This window comes from Sceloporus undulatus, chromosome 3, assembly GCF_019175285.1.
Source record: "Sceloporus undulatus isolate JIND9_A2432 ecotype Alabama chromosome 3, SceUnd_v1.1, whole genome shotgun sequence".
NCBI lineage: Eukaryota > Metazoa > Chordata > Lepidosauria > Squamata > Phrynosomatidae > Sceloporus > Sceloporus undulatus.
In genome coordinates, this window is record NC_056524.1 from 216,908,870 (window position 1) to 216,931,079 (window position 22,210).

The 22,210-nt window shown below is 40.8% G+C and overlaps 2 protein-coding genes and 1 long non-coding RNA gene across 9 annotated transcripts in view; 1 reads left to right on the top strand and 2 right to left on the bottom strand.

Annotated features, from left to right (window-relative positions):
• LOC121925704 (vitamin K-dependent protein C-like) lies at positions 1 to 14,639 on the bottom strand. Of its 5 annotated transcripts, XM_042458179.1 has the most exons (10): positions 14,503 to 14,581; positions 14,375 to 14,429; positions 13,782 to 13,870; positions 12,643 to 12,803; positions 11,583 to 11,607; positions 10,853 to 10,963; positions 9,399 to 9,545; positions 8,556 to 8,650; positions 3,496 to 3,613; positions 1 to 657 (listed from the first exon to the last, which is right to left on the bottom strand). In XM_042458179.1, the coding sequence occupies exons 3-10, from the start codon at positions 13,849 to 13,851 to the stop codon at positions 107 to 109; spliced, it is 1,278 nt and encodes a 425-aa protein (XP_042314113.1). In that variant the 5' UTR covers positions 13,852 to 13,870; positions 14,375 to 14,429; positions 14,503 to 14,581; the 3' UTR covers positions 1 to 106. The 5 variants fall into 5 exon arrangements, with proteins under 5 accessions (XP_042314113.1, XP_042314112.1, XP_042314114.1 ...); XM_042458178.1 differs by lacking the exon at positions 14,375 to 14,429 and having other exon boundaries at positions 14,503 to 14,637; XM_042458180.1 differs by having other exon boundaries at positions 14,375 to 14,511.
• Positions 8,641 to 22,210, top strand: part of LOC121925706 — a 27,337-nt gene continuing 13,767 nt past the window's right edge. The window contains exon 1 of the long non-coding RNA XR_006102935.1: positions 8,641 to 8,726. This is a non-coding gene — a long non-coding RNA (uncharacterized LOC121925706). The remainder of the gene's footprint in view (positions 8,727 to 22,210) is intronic.
• The window catches only part of DGKD (diacylglycerol kinase delta), an 83,888-nt gene continuing 79,915 nt past the window's right edge, over positions 18,238 to 22,210 (bottom strand). For all 3 annotated transcript variants that reach the window (XM_042458174.1, XM_042458175.1, XM_042458176.1), the window contains one exon: positions 18,238 to 21,763. In XM_042458174.1, the coding sequence (XP_042314108.1) occupies positions 21,674 to 21,763 (90 nt within the window). In that variant the 3' untranslated portion in view covers positions 18,238 to 21,673. The remainder of the gene's footprint in view (positions 21,764 to 22,210) is intronic.

Here is a 22,210-nt window from a genome sequence, read left to right on the forward strand (position 1 = left end):
TCATTTTTTATATTCTGTGTTTATTAGACATTCTGCATCTGTTCTGTTTATTGGTAAAATAATCCCTTATCTTCTTTTTTGTTACTTAATGTTCATTGGGAAAATGTCATGTTTTCATTTGCTGTTCTATCCAGTCAAGATATGCGCTGACCTTGGTGTAGATCCCAAAGTTATCAGGATTCCCACAGCCTTCTCCCCAGCTCACTAGTCCAATTAAGAACCAGGTATTCTTGAATTTTGTGACCATGGGCCCACCACTGTCTGCATGACAGGAATCCCGTTTATCTCCTGGTATCCCTGCACAGAACATGTTATCAGAGACAGAATTCCACATAGCATTGATACAATCATTCCGTGGTGCCACAGGGATTTTAATATACTGAAGAACAGTGGAGTAATTCTTGCTGTTGTCTGTACTCTGGCTGCCCCATCCTGTCACCACCGTTTGTGTCCCTTCTTTCATCAACTCCTGGTCTGCCAGAAGCTTGGAAGGCAGGCAAATGGGCACTATGTACTTGTTGACCATGATGGGGTGAGCTAGGTGCAACATTGCAATGTCATTGTCAGAGGTGGATTCAGAATAATTTTCATGAGGCAATTGCTTGTCAACATCCATTATTTGTTCACTTTCCTCTGTTCTCAGACGATTATATTTACCTGTGAGGACAAGAGAAAAACTGAGAAAGGGTACTGACTTCTGGTATCTAAGTCTAGCTCACATCTTTCAAAACAGTTAAGTAGAATCCTTAGGCAAAGCTTGGAAATGATTAGAAATAACAAACCAGGGAGGTTTGGAGTCCCTCAAAAAGAATGATTGCCTAAACCGAACACTCTTGTACCTCACATGGAGAGGCAGGAAATAATGTGTTGTTGTTGTTATTATTATTATTAGGCATTATAAATCCTATGATGCTATTATCCAAATATACTAAACTTCGCCCATCATGCATTTTCCTGGGGGATATGTTAGTCTATTGTCAGTGAGATCCAAAGAAAAAGATCTTACTGGTTATTTTAGAACAAAAGATAGTTCATCTTCCTTAAGCAATGAAGCTTGCTCTTCAACAGCAGCAAAATAGGCAAAACTCATAAAAGGCAAGATATCACAGTAGAAACAGCAGCATCAGTTGAAGAAACAATCCAATATAATTACGGAAACGAAAGCCCAGCTTCAAAGACATCACCAAGCCCTTCCTGAATATTGGTCTGCCTCAATAAAACCATTAGAAGAATTACTGTAGTTTCTTTTCCAACTACGGCTGCGTCCACGCTGCAGAAATAATCCAGTTTGACACCTCTTCAACTGCCATGGCTCCATCCTAGGTAATCCTGGAATTTGTAGTTTGTGGCACCAGAGCTTTATGACAGAGCAAGCAAAATGTCACACAAAACTACAATATCCAGCATTCCATGGAACCATGGTAGTCAAAGTGGTTTCAACCTGGATTATTTCTGCAGGGTGGATGTAACCTAGTAAACTGTCAAGCATACATTAAACAGTAAGTGAAGTTCTTGACATGGGCATCAAGCAGAAAGCTCAAATAACAACAACAACAAATCTTAAACTGGATGATCTGGAAAACTGCAATTTAAGGATCCATGGAATTCAGGAATCAGATTGATGGTTGGCTGACCTTATTACTGCTTTGAAAGTATTAGAATTCAACCTCAACAAGGAAAATCAGTATTATTGCAAAATTCACATGCTTTACAATGAAAGTTCTAGCAGAAGTGCTCATACTCAAATTCATTTCTTTAAAAATGGCCGTATTGCAATTTAATGACAAGAGACATTAATCACTACTTTCTGATAGAGAGTGTACTTCTAACACTTTCAACTATAGCATTAGTCCCATCAAGGCATACTTAATCAACCAGAGAGGCCAATATACGATTGGTAACCATCACAGTAGCAAAGCCCCTCTACATGTCTTCAGGATATCCAAACTGAAAATAAACGCACATTACAGGCCAAGCAATTGCCAAAGTGGCATCAGTCCGAATGTCCTAATACTGAGGTCCAGTTCAAGATGAATCTGATTGATTTTGTGTGCAAAACATGCAATAGACTGCTCACAGCAAGTCATTGACTGCTCTAGTACCCTCTCTCCAGCATCTGATTAAGATCTCACATAAAGCAGAATAACATCACTGGTCTATTCTGTGAAGACACAAGGATGGCAGTGTAGTAGGCTTTCTTCATTATCTTCCCTACCCCATATAGCTTTTCAGATGATATGTCACAATTCAGTTGTCCTGTGTTATCTTTCAAAGGCACTCTAACCACCAGCCCTCCTCTTTCATTGTATGTGTACATGCCTTCAAAGTTCATTGTGTTTCTTAGGCAAGGAATACTCAGTGGTTATTCAGACAGTGAAGATAATCCAGGTGGAATCTGGGTCCAATGCATCCAATTAAGTTTTTTTGGGGGGATGGGTCTGCCAACCCTCCCACTTAACCCAAGATAACTGATGTTGGGTTTTTCCCCCAGGTTTTTCTAAAAGATTCAGATTTTCAACTGTGTGAATAACTGATGCAAATAGACATGGGATAAATCAGGATGAAACTGCATGCCTTGAACATGCTTTGAATACATTTGCATCATTGACTCCATCTTTGAGTGCTGACACATATGAGCAACTGAACTCACAGTGATGTGCACAGATGTAGTTCCATAGTGTGAAAAACAGACCTGGAATGAGTGCTTGAGATTATTCACATTACTCACGCTAAAAACAAACAAATGTGTTTTTGCCAGTTCTTTCCTCTGAAATATAGCCTACAGTATCTGGCATTTATTGGTGGTCTTTCACCCAAGTACTAACTAGACCTTAGCTTCCCAGCTATGTCACCATCCAGCTCAGCTTTCAAGATCAGATGTGATCTGATGGCCTTTAAGTATTTAGATCATTGGCTTTAGCTCTCCATAAAAACAGGAGCTAATCTGGTTTTACCAATACATAGGTGTGATACTCTGCCACTAGGGGGGTATGGTTATGAGCACCCTGGATATTTACAAATTCTATAGATTAGCCAGGAATTTGACAGTACCATCAACAAATGAAGCAGAAAGCTTCCCAAGTGCATTTAGGAAACCATTTGGATCTATCAGGTACTATCATAATTGGTCAACCATCTCTGTAGAGGTCCACACTGACAGCCAGTCTAAAACTAACCAGATGGTGATGACAATGAAGCTTCATATGTATTTTCCACCTTCAGATCACCAACTCTATCAGAAAAGAATACCAATATAGCCATACCCTGCCACACTGGTGGGGCCAGACTCTAACTTAGTTGTCATGTGGATATGAACCACTCCTGATTGAATGGAGTAATTGAATGCCAAAACAGACATCATCTCTTAGGATGAAGGCCTGCTATATAGCAGGCTAGCCAGTATGCCAGTAGGATCCCTTCCTGATCCTGGAAGTCAAGAGTATTGACTGAGGTGTCACATATTAAGAAGCAATACAGTCATTTTGATTTTCTTACCAAATTTCAGCCTGATTCTTTGTTCATTCACCACACAATGAGCAGCAGTCAGAACCCAGGCAGGGTTGATGAGAACACCACCACACTTAAATTTGCCTGTACTGTCACTCAGCATAACCTGCAATGGAAAGGAAGAGAGGTGGAAGATTTTTTTACTTTATTTACACATTTTCACAGTGTATGTTCAGTGGTGCTCTGCTGCCATAGTCAGCATCTGAAATTGCCCCAGTTGCTATTCTATTTCAAATGACAAAGACCTTTCCTCAGAGTATATTTCTGTTCATGATACAGTACTGTATTTTTAAAGGGGAGTATTAGTAGGAGTACTCTGAGAATTATGCAGTACAGCAAAATAGGAAATTATCACACGTCATTGTGCCATCCCTGTCCTATCCTTCATGCACAATCATGGGAAGGACTTTCAGATGATGTTGTGCTTATCCGAACAGTACCTTGTCCGGAAAGCTTGAGTGACAGTGATCGCATGAAAGACTTTCATGTGACATCACACTGATCCTGTCATTGTCCCTTCATTGAAGTGGCACTGCATGGCGTTTTGTATTAACAGGAGTTCACGCTAATGAACTCCTGCTGCTTAAGTGACAGGATAATGAAAGGATCAGTGCTATGTTATGAAAGGCTTTTGTGTGATCGCTGTCATGGACGGGATAAGGACAGGGGAATGATCCAGTCCCTATCCTGTGTGTGATAATCTCCATAGTCTCCAAAGTAGGGCCGTGGGGGAAACTAAACAACAGGAGAAGTTGTGCTCTTTCTGTGCTCTGGAGGGTCTTTCTTCAGAACCTAATGTCTGCCAGAATGTTCAAGATCTCAGAGCTGAATATTTAAGGGCTCTGTTTTTATTCTTAATTCAAACAAAGTCTATTTATTTTAAAGGGAGTCTCTGTAGATGTTTGGTCAATATCACCTTTTTTTTCTTTACAGGCAACCACAGCATGCTGCTGTGTTGTGTTATGTTATGTAATAGCAAGAGTGAGGAAGCTTTCATCCTCCAAATACTGATGATCTACTGGAGTTTCCATCATATTCCCACTGGCCATATTGGCTAGAATTGAGAGGAACTGTAATTCAACAACAACTGGTGGGCCACAGGCTCCCCAGTCCCATGTTGTGATTTTGATGTTAAGTTCTAACTAAAGCCTGAAAACATAGAAATCTCTCTAGAAGTTCCACTGTATGCAAATAGTTCTGAGATGCTGCTGCAGCTGGCAGTCAGAAACATAAGTATGATGTTTCTATTATGCTTGGAGCCAATAACCATACTCAGTGATGAAGTCCCTATAGCGAAATGTCCTAGAAGAGTTCCAAAATGCAGCAAGCTGTGTCAATCTACATTAATAACTGAGAAACAAAATCTAGCAGCTTTCCTCTCTACCATCTATTTTTGTTTTTGTAGAGGAGTTTTGCCCTCCCAAGCCCAATACCCCATTATACTTCAGATTACAGTAGGAACAGCGCAATAGGAAAACCTCAACACTATTGTCAGGGAAATTGGATTTCCCTTCAGTTACTGTGGAGACTGGAATTAAACTCAGAAGGAAATTGTGTCCAGTTCTGGGCATCACAATTCAAAAAAGATGTTGAGAAACTAGAGCGTGTCCAAAGGAGGGCAACTAAAATGGTGAAGGATGTGGAAATCATGCCCTATGAGGAAAGACTCAGGAAGCTGGGGATGTTTAGCCTAGTGAAGAGAAGGTTAAGAGGTGATATGATAGCCCTGTTTAAATACTTGAAGGGATGTCATATTGAGGAGGAAGCAAGTTTGTTTTCTGCTGCTCCAGAGACTAGAACATGGAACAATGGATGCAAGCTGCAGGAAAAGAGATTCCACCTCAACATTAGGAGGAACGTTCTGACATTAAGGGCTGTTTGACGGTGGAACATACTCCTTCGGAGTGTAGTGGTGTCTCCTTCTTTGGAGATCTTTAAACAGAAGCTGGATGGCCATCTGTCGGAGATACTTTGATTGTGAGTTCCTGCATGGTGGGATTTGGACTGGATGGCCCTTGTGGTCTCTTCCAACTCTATGATTCAAGGGGAGTCCAAGAGGGGTGGCAGATCCCCTTCTTATCTAAAAAATCCTGGGGCTTTGACGTTGTGTGCTTGGCTGCACTACACTACTGACCACAAAAATACAGACTTAGTTTATCAGTGGAGATAGCTAGTATGCCCCGCAGTATGTGAAACTGAAAGTGAACTTGCCACTTTGCTGTATTTATCTGTAAGTAGGGTTGCCATAAGTCAGGACCTCCAAACCGGGACAAATGTAGGACAAATGTAGGACAATATTTTCAAATGTAGGACACGTTTTATACAAAATGGAGGACATGCGAAAAAATTGATGCTTTTAAAAAAAATGTTAATATAAATGCATGTTTCTTAGGCATGATTAAAATGGAGGACATTTTGGCATTATTCCTAGACAGATGGCAGAAATGTACTTCCCTTTCTGGCCACCCCCCCCCCTCCCACATTCCAAAACACACACGAAGCACATTTGGGCATTTGCAAACTGAGTCACACAGCTAGCTCTTTGCATGCTAATAATAATAATAATAATAATAATAATAATAATAATATTGATAATCATGGAAGGTCCCTTTGCAAACTGACTCACACAGCTAGGTCTTTGCATAATAATAACAACAACAATAATAATAGGTCCCTTTGCAAACTGACTCCAGGCCCGTAGCTAGGCCTTTAGGGGCCCTGGGGCAGAAAGTACATTTGGGGCCCCTATGTTTTTTAATGTCTCGAGTCCTACTGCGCACCGCGGGCACCATCTTGGCACACCACTGTTTACATGGGGTGTGTGTCGATGACGTGACTCGTGCGGCTCCTTTGGGGTAGGGTTGCCATAATTCTCTACCACCAAACCGGGGAAAATGTAGGGAAAATATAATTATAATTATAATTATTATCCCACCTCTCTTATGGATCAAGGCAGGTTCCATAAAATAATCCATAACAGTTACATCAAACGAAAATCATAAAATCACAATGCCCAACCCAAAATTTCTAGGACAATATGTAGACCAAAGTGTAGGTCAAATGCTGGACAAAATTTACCCAAAAAGTGGGGCATTCAATAAAAATGGAGGCCATAACCAACTAAAAGCTAAAAATATTAACATTTAAAAAAAAACATTAATATAAATCCTTATGTTATAGAGATCTTGTTGCATCTATGAGACTAAATGCATCTGAGGAAGTAGGCTTTAGGAAAGCTCATGCTGCCAACTTCTTTCTTTCAAATAATAATAAAACTGAATTCAAAGACATGGAGCTTTTGGATCACCTCTGAGGTTAAATGCATCTCAGGAAGTGCAGCAGGAGGCATTGGTGGAGGAGGCTCAGGGTGCAATCCCTTGCTTGGGCATTAAAAAACCCCACTGGGCTAGTCACACTCTCTCAGTCTTAAGGGAAGATGAAGGCAAACCCCCTCTGAAAACCTTTGAGATAGTCACACACTCTCAGCCTCAGAAGAAGACAAAGGTAAACCCTCTCTGAACAAACCTCCCAAGAAAAGCCCTTGAAGGCGCATGCACACACACACACACACACACACACTCGCACACACCCAAGCCACACTGTCTCAGCCTCAGAGGAAGGCAATGGCAAAGCTTGCCACTAAAACCACCTGATGATGAAATGACAACACAGGAGGTGCCCGACACTTGGGAAGAGCTTCCCCAGGGGTCTTGCTGGAGGGAGCCATCTTGGGGCAAAGTGGGGGGGGGAGAGAGAAGAGCAATGCCCCAACAGACAGAAGGGCTCTGGGCCTCCTCTAGCCAGGGCCGGAAGGCAGTGGCACCCACCCAAGGCAAGCCCCAGAAAGCCCTTTACTCTACAGCACACACACACACACACCCCGGGAGGAGGAGGACGAGGAAGAAGAGAAGCGGGAAAAGAAGGAGAAAGGAGGAGAAGAAGGAGCAGACCAAGAAAATCCCAGGATAGGGTTGCCTTGGTCCAAAACGACTTGAAGGCAAACAACAACAACAACAACAACAACAACGGAATGAATTGCTGGAGCTTGGCTTCAAGAGATGCCATCTCCCTCCCTCCCTGCTGCTGCATGTTTTTTATGCAACCCTACCTTTGGCTGGGGGCCCTGGGGCAGAGCTCTCTTGCCCTCCCTTAAGGGTCTGGGGAAGGGGAGGGATGCCGAACGTTTTCAGCATCCCTCAGTGTGAGTCAGTCAGGCCCTGAGGGATGCCAAAAACTTTTTCCCCTCCTCTCCCCTCCCCCACCCCTTTTGGTCCTCTCCTCCTGTTGCTGCTGCTGCCCACCGCCTCAGTCCCTGGCCAGCCCACATGGCCGCAGGAAGTAAACAGAGGCGAGAGTCCTGAAGCAGGGAAAGGACTGTTCCGCTATTGGCCAGCCTGCCAGCCAATAGGAGGAGCTCCAGCCTCCGACAGAGAGAGCCCGACAGGCAGCCAAGGCACAGTAACAAAGAGCAGCCAAGGCAAGAGCAGCCAAGGCACCGTAACAAAGCCCAGGAGCGGGGAGCGGGGAGCGGGGGGCGGGGGGGGGGAAGACCCAGGAGAAACGTCAAACCGTACCGTGACCGTGCAGAACAGTCCAAAAACGGGAAATGCACGCCCCCCACCGGGTTATGGCAAGCCTATCTGTAAGTAACAACTCTGTTTCCTGCTTAGAATATTTAAATATATGATTTAACCTTGGAAAGCCAGAAAAAGAAAGAAAAATTCTGCCAAAGCTTGGCAAAAAAGAAGCCCATTCAGTCGAAGCAACTGTAACTATGGCCTGTTACAGACAGCCAAAATAAAGCTGCTTCGAGTCACAGTGGAGGTATGGTGTTTCAATGATGCACGTGTCCTAAGAGTTCAGAAGCCACACCAAAGCCACGCTCCAGTCCTTAGGGCTGGAGCATAGCTTTGGTGCGACTTCTGGACTCTTAGGACGCATGCATCATTGAAACACCATATCTCCACTGTGACTCGAAGCAGCTTTATTTTGGCTGTCTGTAACAGGCCTATGTTTCAGCCGTGACTGAGTGTGTTGTCACTCCTTACCTGCCAGGGGCTGTCTCCTTTTCTTCCAGATTTACCTCCAATTACTTTCGCAATCTTTAACTTGGGTTCCACAACTTTTCCACAGGGGAACTCCACTGGAAGAGGAAAAAAGTCAATGAAAGCTCATTGCCAAGGACCACAGAACATGAAGAAAGAAGGATACCTCTACAGGTAAAGTATTTTACAAATTAAGCATATTAAAAAAAGCCAGCATGGTGTAGTGGTTTCAACACTGGGCTACGGCTCCACAGACCAGAGTTTGAATCCCTGGAAACCTATAGGGTGACCATGGGCAAGTCACACTCTATCGGTTCTAGAGGAAGCCAAGGACAGACCCCTTCTGAACAAATCTTGCCAAGAAAACCCCATGATAGGTCACATTAGGGTTGCTGTAAGTTGGGAATGACATGAAGGTACACAACAATTCAACCACAACCATATTATGAAACTGGGCTGTTAAACCAACAATTTGTAAGCCACTCTGAGAGCATTTCTGAAGAGTGATGTATAAATACAATCAATCAGTCAATCAATAAAAAAAAATTGGGGGGGGGGGTGTTGGGTTATGTGGCCATGTTCTAGAAGACAGAGTTTATTCCTGACGTTTCGACAGCATCTGTGGCTGGCATCTTCAGAGAATGCTTGCCTGGAAAGGAGTTGGGTATATATATATTGTGTGAACCTGGAATGGCAGGAGTGATTTGCATGTGGGTTGTTCTGTTGCTAATGGCAGGCCTCAGGGTGGGAGGGTCTGCAAAAGAGGATTAGTGTCTGCTTGATTAGTGCTCATTGTCTGCTGGGAAACCCCTGATGAATGTCATTGCCATTACCCTTCTTTCTTACCATCAGGTTCACAAGAAGTATGATTATCAGACAGTCGGTATCCTGAAGCACAGCTACAGTAACGGTACTGCTCATTGTCTCTTTGGACATCATTACAAAAATGATCACAGCCACCATTGTCCATGGAACAGTTGGTGTAAATGACCTCTGGGCAGCAAAAAAAATAGCAGGTAGAATGAAAAGAAGGAAAAAACAAAACAAAATAATCCCCTCTCTCCCTCCATTAATTACATTCAACCTCTGCTTTAAAACTGTGTAGAAAAGGAAGAATTTGAAGGCTGCATTACTCATGCCTTCAAGTCATAATGCATTAGACTTGGTATACTTGTCCACTTGTCCCTTAGGTCTGTCATAGTATACTATCAATGTTCTTCCTATAATGAACTGTTAAAAATTATATTCAGCCCTCCATATCCATGGATACTTTATCCATAGATTCAACCATTCACGGCTTGAAAATATATTTTTAAAAAACTATTAGTTCTAAAAAGCAAACCTTGATCTTGCCATTTTATATAAGGGACACTATTACTATGCCATTGTATCCATGGGGGCTCCTGGAACCAAACCCCAGCGGATACCAAGGGCCCACTTTACAACCTTCTTCATCTGATTCTTAAAAAAGAGTCCTAATCATAATCCTATTGACATGTTTACAGCAGATTTACTCCACATCCATTAAGTAAGGTGCATCTATACTGGATGCTTAATCTGGGGTTTATTATGTACCAAGCAGTATGTCCTGGACTGGCTCTGCACCAACAACAATGGCTGAATCCAGTGTGATGCTGCATTGTTGTGCACACGGATCAGTCAGGCCAACACCTCCTTGGCCCTGCTGGTCTATCCTGCTTGGTGCTGCCACTTCCTTGTGCTAAGGAGCTCCCTGAGAGAGCCTATTCGTTGAGCTATCAGTTTTGCTGAGGTCAGAACAGGGTGTGATCAATAAGAGCATGTAATCAATAAGAGCAAGGGTCAATTCACCCCCTCTTCATTGATTGCAGGGGTGGATCCTTCAGCACAATTGATGATGGACCAGGCAGGCTCTTGCATGGAGCTCCTGCTTATGAGGAAGCGGCAGTGGCAGCCTGTTTTCAGAGCCACTGCTGCTTCTTTGCAGACTGGAACTCCATGTAAAGCCTGCCTCATGTACCATCACTTCTGCTGAAGTCAGAACGGAGTATCCTGCATTCAATGAGGAGAAGGTAGAGCAAACCCTTCCTTGTTGGTTATGGATACAGGCACCTGTTTCTTTCCTCTGCAGAACTGGCAGTGCATCAGGCAGGCTTTCAAAGGTGCTTCTTCCTGTGAGGAGGTAGCTGATGCTGCTCCAAAAACAAGCCTTCCCCTTTGCTTGTGCTTCTCAATGTGGGGAAGAGGAATGGCACAGGCCTTCGACATGTGGATATAAAAAATTCCCACCCATGACACCACAATAATAGAAGAAACATTACCATTTTGGCACAGCCGCCCCTCCCAGTCTTTTTTACAAATGCAGTCATATCGGCCAATGCCGTCCCGACAGACTCCATTGAAACATGGGTTAGATTCACACATGTCTCCATCTAAAAACACAGTTGAAGGGAAACTAAGATCAAATGCCACACACACGTGTGTAAAAGAACAATTAACTACACATCCTTTATGTACTTAGCTGTTGGGATGGTTGGGGGGAGGCATTTGGGAGCAAATAAAGTTTTGTAGAAACTTTCTTTATTGCATTTCAACTCATTTATGTATGTAGGATTCCCCACAAAATTAACAAAAGCAGAAGCCCTGAAACAGAGACTTGCCTAGGACAATGAAGAAGTTTGGAATATGGTCCTACTTCAAAATGACAGGAATCATAGACACCAATGTGAACTCCCACGGAGATATGCACAGAGGAATGTACTGTTCCATGGTTACCAATGGTAATTTAACAACTAGGCATTAATTTGTGGCCAGAAAGATTTCAGGCTTATAGAATCCAATATTGTTGCTACTATGGCTTAGAAAGTGGGAGTGACAAAACTTCATCAGATTGCACACCTTCTGCCTGTGTAACATAAACTGTAGAAGGCATCTGCTATTTCCCCCTGTAAGCACAAAATAGAGAAAGGAACCATCTGTGTTGGGGACAGAGAGTCTGCAATAATAGAAGTATCTGCAATTCTCAGAAAGGCAACACACAAATTTACTTACCATAATATTTTGTCCAAAAACTTAGCTGTGGAGAAACAAAATCTAGGTTAAAATGTAAAAGAGACTCTTCCCATGATGGAAATTGACTGTATCATATCACCTTTGTGTGTAACAGGAAAAAAACATGATTTAAATTTTTATTAAAACAATTTTAAATGGTTAGGCTTATGTGGAATAATATGGCACTTCAGATAATTGAGTCTTGATATATGTAAAGCTTTACAGATTATGAACCAGTACTTTCAATTGTGCCCAAAATAGACAAGTGGGCAGTGGGTAATAAGGGCAGGTTGCATACCTGTATCTGTACTTATTCGAGCGGTCATCTGTGAATACACTCTGCTATTCTAGAATGTCCTGAATACGCCCATGTATAAGCACAGGAATACCCCAGTTGTGCAAATCACAGAAACCAAGAAGAAGAAATGTGAACTGAGGTCCAAAACACACTGCAGAAATAATCCAGTCTGAGATTGCTTTGCGTGCCCTGGCTCAATACTAGGGAAATCTGGGAACTGTAGTTTTGTGAGTCATTTAGCCTTCTCTGTCAGAGACCTCTGGTGCTACAATGAACTACAATTACCAGAATTTCCTAGTCCTGAGCCAGGGTAGTTAAAGGGGTCTCAGAATGTATTACTTCTGCAGTGTGTTTTGGACCTGAGTTACTAGCTGGATATGTGATTGCCATACAACCCTTCCACTGTGCATCATACACTGCCAACGATCAGTCAACCTTAGGGTCATTCCCAGTCAAATAAGTCACCCAAGCAACTGCCTTTGTGGTAATTTTGGAGGATTCCCAGCAGCATGTATTTCCAGATACCTTTACAAGACCACCAGATATGTTGTCACTGACATTTGATTTTGAGAGACAGGGGTAAGGTTGCCAATCCACAGCAGGATGTCCTCCCCACTTCACACCATATATATTTTCCAGTGTCTTAATGTAGGGGACGTATTGGGCCAGCCGTTGCTATCTTAATGTTTCTTTACATTCTTTATACTTTAATCTAGTGGTGAAATTTGGACCCTCATTTTCTAAGACTCCACAATAACTTACAGTTTTTTCATTACTTTCAAATATCTCACGGGCTTCCTCAAAATCACACTGTTCTTCGTAGCATTCCCGTTCCAATGAACCTGGCTTTACTTCTTCCAAGAAAGTATTGGCCCGCTTCTGGATTTTTAGCACTTGGTTTGCTTCTTGGCTGCTGTAAAAGACTTTTGGGAGTGGGAGAAAATCCAAATTGGCTATCATGGTACCACAATGCCTCCTGCAAAGACTTGTTTCAGATGGGATAGCCAATTTATTGGAGAGCCAGCATGGTGTAGTGGTTTGAGCACTGGACTGTGACTTTGGAAACCAAGGTTCAAATCCCTGCTCAGCCATGGAAACTCACTCAATGACCTGGGCAAGTCACAGAGGAAGGCAAAGATAACCCCCTCTCAGCAAATCTTGCCAAGAAAACCCCATGATAGGTTCACTGTAAGTCGGAAATGACTTGAAGGCACACATCAACAAAACAACTTACTATAACTGAAGCCAGGGGGAGGGAGGAGAACAGTTTTTAAGTAACAACAATTAAATACTTGGACTCACTAAACACTGGGATGGACAAATACCCATCTAGACTTTTTAGCCATTCATACTGTTGCTTTTTGAAATATCAACACAGTGTTGATGAAAGCAGGACCCTATCCTGCAACAGACATTATTTTGCAATGAGATATAGATATAATTGTTGTGTACCCCTCCTTTCACACCAAGGGGGTCCCACCCACACTTTGAACTCTAGTAGGTCAATGGAAACTGCTCTTGAGGATAGTTTCTGAGAATTCTATTCAATATTTATACAGAATGCCACTGACCCTGGGACTTGTGCTATTACTAGTACAGTTGGCCCTCCTTATCCACAGATTTTTTTATACATGGATTCAAGCATCCACGGATTGAAAATATTCAAAAAAAGTATACATTTCAAGTATCAAACCTTGATTTCCCCATTTTATATAAGGGACACCATTTTGCTATGCCATTTTATTTAATGGGACTTGAGCATACACGGATTTTGTTATTCATGGGGGCTCCTGGAACCAAACCCCAGCGGATAACAAGGGTCCACTGTATACCCATAAAATATACAATGACTCAAAAGATAAAGGCATATATTTGATAAAACTAATGCAGGAAAGGTATACCTGATGCTTCATGCCCATTAGACACTACGAAGGCAGCTGAAAACACCAGGAGGGAAATTAGTCTCCACATTGCACAATACGGTGCACACCTAAGGAAGTAACCACCAAATACAAACAATTTGTTTTCAATAAATCCATGTTCTTATACCTTTACTTAAAATGTTTAAAAATATTATTGTTAAGATATAATAAAACACATTCTCAGATTTGCAACAATTGCAGCTTTAGTTTTTTGTGGGTTTTTCGGGTTATGTGGCCACAAAAAACTATGGATGCCGACCATGAAAGCCTTCGACTTTAAATTGTAGCTTTCCTTGACATACAAAGTATGGTGCATATTCACATATTTATATATATTCTTACCAACACAAAATAGACATTGGAGGTCATTTCCTCCCTCCCAGTCACCCTTTTGCATCTCTTTCTGTAGTTAATTCTGTAAAGTTGTATTTGCTCCTTATAGAGCCACATTAATCCTACTTATTTTTCTCATTGCAATCTAATTGACAACTGTCACACACATTTGTGTTCTCCAAGCAAAATGGATACTAGATCATAGAAAACCCTTGTAAATGCATTGTGGATTCTCTTACCAGTCTTCGCACCAGGATCTTTCCCACTGTCTTTACTGTTTCTCTTTGTTCTTAGCTGCATTAAAACATTATTGAGAATTTTAAAATGGAGAATCAGGACTAAAACAAGAGCCTTCCAAAAGACTTACTGATTTTATCCGGTGAATCACAGTCGTCTACTGTTCCGCCATCACCCGGAGGACACTAGTTAATCCATAACCTCAAATATTTACTCAGGGAGACACACTCGGAGCCTTCCTATCAGTTAAACAAAAACTGCTTCTATAGGATTCTGCAGAGCACAGAGGAAGACTTTCCTTTCTCAACTTATTTTCTTCTTTAGCTGTCTAGACAATGACTACTTGAAATAAATTTTAGCATTCCACAAACACAGCTATGTTCAGAATCCTCAATAATTTCTTTTAAGCTCTCCTCTTTAATAGAAAACAGGATCTGATCCAGTTCATTTCCATTTTAACATTCATCAGTAGTCATTCCAAGATTTTGTTGCTTTCTGCTAATAATATGGTGTCATCTGCCTATCTTAAATTGTTGGTGTTCCTTCCCCCCGTTTTCACTGCTATATGCTCTCTTGACAAGAAATAAGCCTTAGTTTCCTCTTTGATCATATTCTTTCCTCTGGCTCCTCACCTTCACTCAGTCACCGCAACATAATTTCTCCTATTACACCTTTCTAAAAAGCTGTCCCTTTAGTAATTTTGGATGGAAACAATACAGTAGTTGTATATCCCACTTGAAGAACTCTAGACTTCCCTAGTTGCAGCTATCATTATTCTTCTCATAATTCTACCACTAAAATTATTTACATTCCTTGTCATTCATACTATGGTACACCTTCACTAGGTTCTTTCTTTTTCAGCAACAGTTACTAATTTCATACTATCACCATTTCCCATGGGCTTGTTTCACTGTTGTTTTTCAACTCTTGCTCCTTAGTTTACACCTATATGTGACCTCTTCTGCACTGCCAAGTCTTCTGCATCTTTCAAAATCTCTGGTCTTTCTCTAGTTGCCTTTTGTGGGGAAATCCTTCCTCAACTCCCCCCCCCCCCCCCCCCCCCCCACACACACCTTTCATTTAATTTTGATCTTCAATGCCTCAATTGCAACTGAAATAAAGCCTAAGCACAAGGGACTGAATTTATACATACTCAACTTACCAGTATGTCTCCCCTGCTTAGACTGTAAATACCACAAGACAGGGACTGACATTTGTATAGGCTACATTATTCTATACTGTATTATTGATAGAGTCTTACATGATTCTTTGAAAGACTGTGACCCAGGATCATAATTTGGTTTTAATCACATGATCCCTGATTGTCTCAAATGTCTCCAGGGAGGAGAAACAATCCCTGTGTCAGAAAAATATTAGTGAAGTAGTTAAGGCAGGGGTAGGCAACCTTTTTGAGCCGGGGGCCGGGTTGCTGTCCCTCAGACAACCGAGGGGCCGAAGCCAAAAAATAAATAATTAAATATATTTTTTTAAAAAAAATTAAATATATAAATAAACCAGGACAAATGTAGGACAAAATTTTCAAATGGAAGACACTTTTTTTTAAAAAAAAAAATGGAGGACACGCGAAAAAAATTGCTGATTTTAAAAAAAATGTTAATATAAATGCATGTTTCTGAGGCTTCTATAGACAATTGCCCCCCAAAGGCCCTGGCAGCAATCGGCAGCAGGACCGGGCTGGGGCCAGTCCCAAGGCTTCGCCAGGCCGCATCCAGCCCGCGGGCCACAGGTTGCCTACCCCTGAGTTAAGGGAATCAAATGGAAGCATACAAAACAAAAATATTTTCCCAAAAATATTTTCCAGGAAGTATTTCAATCCTCCCAAGACCAGTATGGAATCATAGAATTGGAAGAGACCAGTTTTTTGATGCAAGCAAGGAAATGGGAGAAAACGGGGGAGCCCAAACTGGATGGAACAACAGGCCATGAAGTCAATTTCAACTTATGATGACACTACAAATGAGAGAACTCTGAGGTCTTAGAAACTCAGGGACTTCTTTGATTGAATAAATCCACCTGCAATGTGGTCTCCCGCTTTTGCTTTGAGTTGAGCTACCCATGCTGCATCTAGGCTATGCCTAAGCAAAGATATTACATAAGAGTGGATACTGTGGACCCCATGGAAACTTCATTCCACCTAAGGGTCATAGGTAGAAGAGATGGTCATACTGTATTATGAACATGATTAGCACTTGTCAATGGCTTGGTCTCTGCAAGGTGGTGTGATAGGATGATACAATGGCCTGTGGAAGGCAGTGTCTCTCAGAAGTTGAAAAATAGGTCCTGTGACACTACTGGACACACAATGCTTCAGGAACTGACTCAATCATTCTGTCTCTCAGATTTAGTAACCCATAAAAGCAACTGGCGATGTAGCTCCTAATGACGACCTGAATAGAGCTTTGACATTAGCTCTTTCCTCATGCTTTCCTCGTCTTGAAGCCAACAGCACTCAAGATGTAAAGGATAGTAATGAGGTATATTTTATGACTCGCTGACACATAACCCATTTTTATGTATCTATTAGCCTGGGGTAGACAAAATGTGGCCCTTAGGCCAAATGCCGCCCCCAAAGCTGTTTCTGTGGGCCCCAGAGGTAAAAGTATCTCTAGTGTGTGTGAAGGGCATTCCCACCACATTTGGAACCTGCCTGGACTCCTCAAAGGTCAAAATATTTTCTTTTGCAAAAAATGTCAAATTTAATTTTTGCTTCAGAATGACCTCTAGTGACCCATGAAGCCCCCAATATATGCTCCCATTTTCACTAGAGGCAAACAATTTACAGTATTTTTTTTTATATCGCAGAAGCAGGTATGGTCTGGGTACAGCCCTCCAAGGTCTCCAGGAGGACTAATGCAACCCCCTAGTCCTTCACATTTGTCTACCCTTTATCAGACATAAGAATAGTTTCCACTATGAATTAGTGAGTAGCTCCAGTTCTGTTCCCTGTTGCTCTTTGGGAAAATACGATTCCGTTTGTGCAAGTATGGAATAGCCACACTAGAGGAAAAGCTGATTAGGAAAAGTAAAAGTAAACATGAGACTCACTGAAAAGACTAGTTGAGGAAGAACACATTTTAGTTTCCCACTAAGATTACTCATGGGCAGCATTTCATTTGTGTAGTTATCAGTCAGATGCTACTGGAAGCCAAGAGAAACCTTTCTATTGTGCTCAGCATCTAATCTCCTGGAGGGATACTGCCTTGATACAGTCATCACAACCAGTAACCACTGATAGTTCTGTTCCACTTTCTGTTGTGACTTGCCTTCATATTTTTGTTGTTTGTTTTTGTTTATGCATGTCTTGTTTTTGTCTTGTTAAGCCCCTAATACAACAAACCTTATGTACTTCTTTTTGTAACTGCAACATGCACAGGAAAATAATCCATATTAACACGTATAAACAGAGTAACAAATATGCAGACAATGATGGATTAAACAGTTATATTTTGACCCAGTATGGCTCTTCTATTCTTATCATGGCCTAATTCCATGTGTAGAATGAGGCTGGGACTGAGGCTGGAGAAGTCGTGTATCCTAATATTTCCACTGCCAATGTTTGTGTGGTGTGTTGAGGAAACAATATGATATTTGGGGAAATGAGGAATTTGGCCTAAACAGGACTAAACCTATCAAATTCATTTACGTCTTGCAAAAATATTATTTACTATGACTACTAACATATTTTTCAGCAGAGTGAGGTGGAAGTTATAGGTGTACTGCCAAAGACCTCTTTGCTTCAAGGTCAACTTCCTTGAACAATGTCTGGCATTGGTCAGTTTTGAAAAAGGGTTAAATATTACTACTTGTGGATGAATATAGCAATAGATAAATTATTTACAGGAAACCCAGAAACAAATTTTTTAATATATTTACAAGAACAATATATTTACAACAAATAGCTGCAAAATATGTACATACAAGAGGTGTTTCCATGGCAATCACGGTATAAATTAAAATAATAAATAGCATGTTCTACTCTTAAGGCACAAAACCTTCTTCCCAAGACTGTACAGGATTGAAATGCTTCCCTATGCTTTTGACAGATCACCACAATGGTTACAACACCCCTTAAGAACAGTCCGCAGTGAACAACAGACATCAAACGACTTATAAAAGGTTTTCTTCCTTTTTTTTAACATCACAAACATCTGTTAAGATACATAGTTTTGTGTAAACAGTCTTTAATTTACCACTCATACTATATTCACCATTAAATAATACTAAAAATAATTTTAAAATGATATAGGTGGTCAGAGCTTTTCAGCAGATACTGGCACCAAGTGCCTCTTTATGGTTCCTATCAGAGATGCAAATTCTAGCGGAATTTGTACTTTTCAAGTGTCCAGAGACTGAAATGGTGAACATACCCACTAGAATTAAACATTAAATAACTGACTGAAATCCTGTGTATATGTACTTGAGGGCAGACCATCCAATTGTTTGGGACTTATTTATGGCAGAAACATACATAGGATTGTACTGCTCATTCGTATATGCATCTAATAGCTGCAATGAATTAAAGATAGATATCTTGGACCCTCAAAAGCAACTTCAGGTACAAGACATACTAAACTATGGGTTACAGCCAAATAGCACCTTCTACTTGGAGGGCTTTTGTCAAGTGAAAACAGGTGAAGGAAATTTCCCTCACAGCTGCCAACATTATTTGGAGATGGGCACAGGAATCTGTTGGAAGGGGAGAAGACAGAAAAGGTCCTGGCATGTGAACAGAAATTTGCTAGCACAAAGTTGGCTGTTATCCCATGTTATTAATATACAATTCTTTCTTCTTCAAGATGGCCAAGATTGGCACTTTTCTCATAAATTCCTTTAACACTATTCAACATACCTACACTGAAATTTAACGGACCCAGTACAAAATACTAGCAGCTAATATTCCAGTGAAATGCCAAGAAAAATAGGCACAAAACATTAAAAATGACATTTCCCTCAAAATGGAATGCATCTTATTTCTAAGTCAAATTACTTATAAACAGTGTAAAATGGGTTGATGAATGTGCAGTAGAATCAACTTATGCTTTAAGTGTCTTCTTTTATAAAATTAAAATGATACCCTAAACTCAATAATCACAATGGTGAAATGTCTAGCTTGCCATGATATTTGTAACAAACATTTTTTCCTTTCTTTTTGTTGACTTTTATTTAGTGAACAAAATAAACATTTTTTTCTAATAAACAGTTCCTAGGTAGACAGCAGAGGTACATACATACACTGGAATTTCTTATAATATCTGGGAGCTCCCTATCTTTACACAGGGAAAGTGCCTTGCTTCTGGTGGTAATGAATGCATGAAGAATGGTCCTCACCAATATTTTTTGCTCCATCTTCCTCTCTAAACATGAGTGCAAATTCAAAAGTACTTGGCAGAGAAATCTTATTTCAAGGCCAAAAGAAAAGATGGCACACTTCTTCACTCTCACACCCAAAGTGTCAAGTGATTCTTACAAAACAATATACTCGGGTATGTTGTGGGTGGCATGAGTGCAAAATATATTTTTAAAAATATCCTTGAGAGAACAGTTATCAAGCAAAGCTCCTTGTAAATATTTTTTTTTATCAAAAATGATATCACCCGACTGCAGAAAAGAAAAAGCATCCTATTATGCTATGTCACAAGAATATAACAAACCTGCTCTTCTTAGGGCAAGACCAATCTGGCTCTGAAGCTAAAATTTAAAGCATTCTTGATTTCGCATGAAATTTCTAGAAACAGAAAAACAAGCACTGAAGTTCTTCCACAGTCAAATGGATAGGGGAAACTTTTGTTGCTGTTGTGTCTTTCTCTAACAAAGTGATTCATCTCCCTGAGGTGTTCACTAGGAAATGGAAGAGGCTGCTGTAAGCTTTTCACCAGTAACAAAGTGGCAGAAATCATCTTTACGTTTGTACTTGATGGTGACATACTGCAAAATGTGGCACAGATTATCATTAACATCACAGCAAATGAAAGCACTCAGTAGAGAGTTTTCTGGTGAATATCTGTGCCCCGCAATTCACATTCCTCCAAGCATGCATAAGTAGTCTATACCAGTAAGGCAAAGTATTTCTGCAACAGTAATAATGGAACAGAGCCAGAAAAATGCAGGGCTCTGGTATAACATTTCCTTTGTGGATTCTATTAAAAGGGTTGACTCTAGTTTACCATAAATAATATCATACCATCCTCTCCTGCTAAATAAGTGACAGGCAGAAACAAAACTAAATAAAAATCTGAAGTAATCAGTTACAGGAACCTCTGAAATTCTACGTTAGTAAAGGTTTGCCAGTGGTTCTCCTAAAACAGAGAAAAGAGTATGTATGTCTGACACAATGTGGTCTGGGTTTGTAAAGCGCAAAAAAGTTTGAAAAGGAAAGAAAGATCACATCCTGCCCAAAAACTATGCACAGAAGGTTCCCTTACTGTCTCCAAAAGTGTCAGAATTGTGTCACTGAAGAGCATTGTCTTAAGAAACCAACACATTTTGCTGCCTCACGTTCACTTCTAGGATTTTTCAGTATTTCTTGGCATTTGATGTTTTAAGCCAGAACAATGTGAAACCTCATTCCTTTGACATCTACAAGGAGTACATAGCAGGAATTCAAGATAATGGAATTGTTTTAGTCTAAGGGAAAAAAAACAGAATCTGCACATATATATCACTGTGAAATTTGTTTCCTTGGCTTCAGGAAAGGGCACTGATTGAAAAATAAACTTTCTAATTTTAAATAACTTGGAATTTGTAACAAAGTCTCTGTAGTAATAGTCTGATATTATATGGTTAATTTACTTCTTTTGGCTGTCCCAAGTAGTTCATTTAGAATCCCATTTTTTTTTTCCATGTCAGTAGTTAACTTTTATCACACAGGAGGAACAGAAGCGTCCACAGTTCTTAACATCTGTCGAGATCCTGAAGTCATAATGAAGGTTAGACTGTGAAGCTGTGACTAACAGTCCACAAAAAATTGTTTTCCACAGGATAGGTCTTCTAAGGCTAGGAGAAAGGTGTTTAGCATCTAGCAAGTGTGCTCAGGCCTGAGTTAAAAGTTGTTGGCAGTTGGTTAAGACAAAGTTAACACTGGCTTTGATCACAAGGTGCCAATTGATTGGATAACACTGTATCCCACATCAGAATGGTAGCACCATGAAAAACTGGATATGAGCTCATAACACCGACAGTGTTGGGCTGATCCATAGAGATAATTCTGATCAAATCTGCTGTGGGTTTGTCAGAGTGCAGGTATCAGGGGGAATGGTAAATGCAAGCTCTGAAAACAGATGTTAGGCCTCGTTGACAGGAATATTCCTGCTCAGTTCCTTGATCCCATGTAATATTCTCTTCATGTGGCCCACTTTGGTCACTCCTAGGTCCTGAAGAGGGGGGAAAAAGAAAGAAGGAAGGAGGGGCAGGCAGGGAAGAGTGAGAGAGAGAGGATCTTAGGCCATAGACACGTCAACACTAGTTAAGTAGAGAATATTAATCTGCTGAATTCCTGCAAAATTTAAACTAGAGAAAAACATATTGATAGATTCAGTATCTCAAAAAATCAAATGACAACACCAGAGCCTGACAAAGTAACAAAGCATTGTGGAATAAGCTTAAAAACCTGAAGCAGCAATAAGGTACCAATGCAAATTACAGAGAATTTTTGAGATGCAAATTCTGTTAGTAGCCAGGAAGATTTGCAAAATTAGGACAACAACTAGCACTTCAAGAACACATGCGAGAAAGTGGAAAATCATGTGTCACAAAATATATAACTTCTCCAGTTACAGATACAAATGACATAATGAATATGATGTAAAATCATCTTTCAG